Source organism: Syngnathus acus, chromosome 15 (genome assembly GCF_901709675.1).
Source record: "Syngnathus acus chromosome 15, fSynAcu1.2, whole genome shotgun sequence".
Taxonomy (NCBI): domain Eukaryota; kingdom Metazoa; phylum Chordata; class Actinopteri; order Syngnathiformes; family Syngnathidae; genus Syngnathus; species Syngnathus acus.
The window spans coordinates 7,215,786-7,221,785 of record NC_051100.1 but is presented as its reverse complement, the minus strand read 5'-3'; the positions used below and the strand labels follow the sequence as shown (position 1 = coordinate 7,221,785).

At 41.6% G+C, this 6,000-nt stretch overlaps 1 protein-coding gene across 1 annotated transcript in view; it reads right to left on the bottom strand.

The window, feature by feature from the left end:
* Window positions 1-6,000, bottom strand: part of eys (eyes shut homolog) — a 108,541-nt gene that overhangs the window by 22,597 nt on the left and 79,944 nt on the right. Inside the window, exon 43 of the mRNA XM_037271004.1 lies at window positions 5,157-5,265. Coding sequence (XP_037126899.1) covers window positions 5,157-5,265 — 109 coding nt within the window. The remainder of the gene's footprint in view (window positions 1-5,156; window positions 5,266-6,000) is intronic.

Genomic DNA, 6,000 nt, shown 5'->3' with positions numbered 1-6,000 from the left:
AGTGGTTAGTCTTCTGGACTCTGGACCCAGCGTCCTGAGTTCAAATCTCAGAGGGACTTCCAACATTTTATCCTGGAAAAATTGGGATTTCCCAATATTCCCAACCCCTAACTAGTGTTGGCTTGTGAGAGAACGATTTGTTCAAAAGACCAAATCTTTTCAGTGAAGGAGAGTGAACGAATCACTTCCTAAAGTGATTTGTTCTTTTTTCAGTTCATATGACTTCAACCAGTAGGTGTCGGTAATGCCCATTGAAGCTGGTGCACCTAAAAATGGCGGTGTACCTAATGGAGTGTCCGAGTGATGTCACAGATCAACCAGCCAATCAGAAAGTGGGGGTGAGGGCGGGTGTGGCACTTTTCACTTAAACCAGGGCTGTCGACCTCCAGTCCTCGAGGGGCCGCGTTCCAATATGTTTTCCTAGTTACCCTCGTTAAACACACCTGCGTGAAAAGTTTTTGGTCATTTTCACGTCTGCAGGAGCTAAAACTTTTCACGCAGGTGCACTTAACGAGGGAATCTTGGAAAACATGTTGGAATGCGGCCCCAAGGACTAGAGCATGACACCTGTGACCTTTGACCATAATATTTCCCTAATAAAGTGGCCTGTTATTAGGTACACTTGAAAATGGCGGTGTACCTAATGGAGTGTCCAAGTGATGTCACAGATCAACCAGCCAATCAGAAAGTGGGGGTGAGGGCGGGTGTGGCACTTTTCACTTAAACCAGGGCTGTCGACCTCCAGTCCTCGAGGGGCCGCGTTCCAATATGTTTTCCTAGTTACCCTCGTTAAACACACCTGCGTGAAAAGTTTTTGGTCATTTTCACGTCTGCAGGAGCTAAAACTTTTCACGCAGGTGCACTTAACGAGGGAATCTTGGAAAACATGTTGGAATGCGGCCCCAAGGACTAGAGCATGACACCTGTGACCTTTGACCATAATATTTCCCTAATAAAGTGGCCTGTTATTAGGTACACTTGAAAATGGCGGTGTACCTAATGGAGTGTCCAAGCGACGTCACAGATCAAACAGCCAATCAGAAAGTGGGGGTGAGGGCGGGTGTGGCACTTTTCACTTTCATTTACGTTTTGACCATGATTTTTAAATAATGAAATAAAGGGTTAATTGCACTATGAAAGCACAACCACGTATATTGTCACACCTGGGATCGAACCAAGGATAAAAGTCCTGAAGTCCCCCTGAGATTTGAACTCAGGTCGCTAGGTTTAGAGTCCAGAGGACTAACCACTACACTATGTAATCCTGGCTTATACAGTTTGCAGGATATATGGTTTTATTGAACAGCTAACAAGTGAATAGCAATTTTTTTCATGATAAAATAGTAGTGGTCCTCTGAGATTTGAACTCGGTTTGCTGGCCTTAGAGTCCAGAGTACTATCCACTACACTATGGAAACCTGACTTGTACTGTATGCAAGATATATGGTTTTATCGAGCAGCTAACAAGCGAATAGTAAAAATTAATGGCAAAATGTTTTCATGGGGGAGCACCAGGCAACTATGTTGCAAATTTTTCCAGGCTAAAAAGTTCAAGTTTCACTGAGATTTGAACTCACATCACTGGGACCAGAGTCAAGAGTACTAACCACTACACTATGGAACCCTGGTTGGTGTGACATGCAATATATGTGGCTTCATCGATCAGCTAACAAGCGAATAGTATAGATAATAGATCAATGCCAAAATTGTTTTGTGGGGAGCACCAAGAAACAATGTTGGACATTTTTCCAGGCTAAGAAGTTCTAGTTCTTACTGAGAGTTGAACTCACATTACTGGGATGAGAGTCCAGAGCACTAACCACTACACTAACTCCAGCCCTAACACTAACCCTAACCCTAACCGTACCACTAGTACTAAGCTTTAGGAAGGTGTATGGCTTAATTTCGCAGCACACGAGCAACTGTGTTGCAAATTTTTCCATGTTAAAATATTGTATGTCCCACTGGGATTTAAACTCAGGTCGCTGGGCTGAGAGTGCAGACCACTAACCACTACACTATGGAAGCCTTGCTTATAATGCATGGAAGGTACAATTTTATGGAGCAGCTCACAAGCGAATAGTATAGGTCAGTGGTCCCCAAGCTATTTTGCGCCACGGACCGGTTACGTGTCAAAATTTTTTCGCGGACCGGCCTTTATATACATTAATAATGCATTTATATAAATACATAATACATTTATAATAAATATATAAATACAATTAAATAAAATTATACGATTGCCATAAAAACAAGTATAAACGCCATATTTTTTTCATTATTTATTTATTAGTAATTACCGTATTTTCCGCCCTAAAAGGCGCACCTAAAAACCTAAAATTTTCTCAAAAGCCGACAGTGCGCCTTATAGGCCAGTGCGCCTTATATATGGATCAACTGATGAATTTGTTGATCCATACTGGTTGTACACAGTGCTCTGCCAAAATGTTTCAGTACGTTTTAGTACGACTAATAAATTACAAGGTCGCATCGCTTCCCAGCATTACGGCAACTGTAGTCAGGGGGCGTCACCGAATAGCTGTTGTACCCGCGAGGCTATTTCCTGTCAAAATAGGCTGCTCTGTTAATGTTTCGAGTAAATCTACGGATCGATATGGAAGGGAAACATAGGTAAGTAGTACCAATGCGTTAGATCGAACTTTAGTCAGTTCCGATCATTTTATAGGAGATCGTTTGAGAAACGCGATTGTTTACACTTTGCTGAGGCTCATGGGAGATTGCGAGGTGAGGCTCGTGAGACTTTGCGGATGGCTAATGCTATTGCGATAGCTGCTATACGTACCAGGCTATTTCATGTCAAAATAGGCTGCTCTGTTAATGTTTCGAGTAAATCTACGGATCGATATGGAAGGGAAACATAGGTAAGTAGTACCAATGCGTTGGATCGAACTTTAGTCAGTTCCGATCATTTTATAGGAGATCGTTTGAGAAACGCGATTGTTTACACTTTGCTGAGGCTCATGGGAGATTGCGAGGTGAGGCTCGTGAGACTTTGCGGATGGCTAATGCTATTGCGATAGCTGCTATACGTACCAGGCTATTTCATGTCAAAATAGGCTGCTCTGTTAATGTTTCGAATAAATCTACGGATCGATATGGAAGGGAAACATAGGTAAGTAGTACCAATGCGTTGGATCGAACTTTAGTCAGTTCCGATCATTTTATAGGAGATCGTTTGAGAAACGCGATTGTTTACACTTTGCTGAGGCTCATGGGAGATTGCGAGGTGAGGCTCGTGAGACTTTGCGGATGGCTAATGCTATTGCGATAGCTGCTATACGTACCAGGCTATTTCATGTCAAAATAGGCTGCTCTGTTAATGTTTCGAGTAAATCTACGGATCGATATGGAAGGGAAACATAGGTAAGTAGTACCAATGCGTTAGATCGAACTTTAGTCAGTTCCGATCATTTTATAGGAGATCGTTTGAGAAACGCGATTGTTTACAGAGGGCTCGTTGGTTATTGGCTAGTGGATGCATACCGCAACCCTAGTCAACCTCAGTTTGATGCAGTATAGCTTCTATTTTATGCGCCTTATAAGCCGGTGCGCCTTATATATGGACAAAGTTTTAAAATGGGCCGTTCATTGAAGGTGCGCCTTATAACCCGGTGCGCCTTTTAGGGCGGAAAATACGGTATTTATTTATTATTTATTAAATTTTATTAATAAAACACACCATTACGTTGAATTAGTGGGAGCACGGAGCTTGTTTCTCAGAAACGAGCCGGTCCCATCTAGGCGTAATCAGAGACAATGACACCCGAAGTGGTTAAGGTTTGTCTTTTAATGCAGGATGCTTGGTCTCCATGTGCCGAAGCAGTTTTGAAGGCTTCATTGCCTCGTTAGCTAGCCTGTCACCACATATTATGCAGAGTGGGCTTAGTGCGTCAGAATCACCTGTGGTGATAAATCCATATTTTAAGTAGGACTCCAGAAATTTTCTTTTGAATGCGGCTTTCCTTTTCTTAGAAGTTGTAGCCTCTTGTTCCGTCTCCTCATTGAGCTTTTTTCCCTTTCCGAAGAAGCTCTCCAAACATCTCTGTTTCTTGCTCATTTTTGCTTGCTTCGCGGGCTCGACTGAGGTGACGTCATGTGACCGAGACGAGCGTCTTGACCTGAACCGACGGATGTAATTGGGGGAGAATCGCCATTTTTTTTTACATTTTTCTAAATAAATTCTTACTCGTTTTTGCTAGCTTTGTGGGCTCGACAGGGGAAATTTGTCACGTGACCGGAACGAGCGTCTTGACCTGAATTAATTGATTGTCGATAAAAAAAAAAATATATATAATTTCCTGTGCGGCTTGGCAGCCCGCTACCAAGTGACCCACGGACCAGTACCGGTCCGCGGCCCCGTGGTTGGGGACCTCTGCCATAAATCACATTAAGGGCGGTGTGGCATATTGAGCCTGCAGGAAGGTCGAGCTCCTTTATGTGCCTTTGAAAAGGATAAAGAAAATTATGCATCTAAAATTGAATATGAGCGCTGTTAATCAAACTAATGAGGCAGGCCAGCTAGATGAGCAGGTAAAAATCGGCCTAGTGCTTCTTTCACTGCTTGTCAAAAAACTTGTCACAGCCACACAATATTACGTAGTAGCGCATTAACTGGGGACATCATAGAATGGTCCAAGCTTTCTTGTTTTAATGATGCCTTTCCCAGCAGTTTTAAATATTAAATAGAGCTCCGTTTCTTGGAGCTTTCGGAGAAAAACGTTCCTGCAATTTTGCATAAAAATGTATTTCCTTAATTATAAATTTGGTTGTAATTGTCACCGCATGCTATACAGGTATAACAGCTTTCATTCACTTCTGGCTTGCAAATGACTTAATCCATGAACTGCCTTTTATTAAAGTTCTGAGAAAAGCATACAAGAATATCATGTGAACTTTGTGTAAACTAAGTGTGAAATTTATGTGTATGACTTTTCCTTTGATACGTTCTCTCTTGAGGGATACTCTGACAGCTTGTGTGATGTGGGGATACTTTGGAACTTTGAGGATCTTTTTTTTATACTGTCCAACTTACAACGTGTTTAAAACATTTATAAAGATATACATTAACAAGGCCAAAAAATAAAAACACCCTTGTGGTGGTACAAGGGGTGAAAGGTACGGGAGGGTCATGTTACCTCTGACATGGGCAGTGACACAGACTCCTGGAGACGATGAGCCGGGCTATTATTCACTGCTATTTCAATCATACATGACCCTGCTTGTTTGCCGGTGGGCAGATTGTATCTGTTAAGAGGAGAGAGAGTGAAAGTGTGAGCGAGGAAGAGGCTCATCAAACAACACTCTACCAACAATATCGCACAATAAATCCAGCAAAGCATGAAAATATTGTGCAGGGAAAGAATGAGCAGATGCTGTAATGCAGCTACTAATATTACCATTGAGACCACATCATAAACTCGCTATGTATACATTACGCACTAGTTTACGACAAACTTTATGCACTGCTAGATTGGGTATAGGAAGCAATGGTGTATTTGGAGCCCAAGCTGTAACCTAAAGTCAAGGATGGGCAAACCCAATCAGACCACACCTTCGGTAGTTTGTTTTAATATTTTAAAAATATTTTAGTGTTAAAATTTAGATATAAAAATGTATTACAAGCTCATCACGATACAAAAAAATTTATCACCATGAAATAACATAAAACTACAGTGCTCATTATGTCATTCCGGATTAATTAAAGATAAAAAATGGGGGCACAAAGCAGATATACATTATAAAGCTAATGAGTCTGAGGACAATTTTATAATTTGACCCTCTCTTGGCATCTCAAGGGAAATATACATTTGTACCAGTCATTAATGTTGCAGTCACAATGTTAAGTAGCTGGTCTACTTGTGTCATAAGGCAGCTTGGCAAAGTCAAGCGACTGCGCGCTCCACTTCATCATTTGTACATAATATGCAATAAGGGGTGTGCATTATATATGAGCTTCTACAAGCTATGCCACACACATTT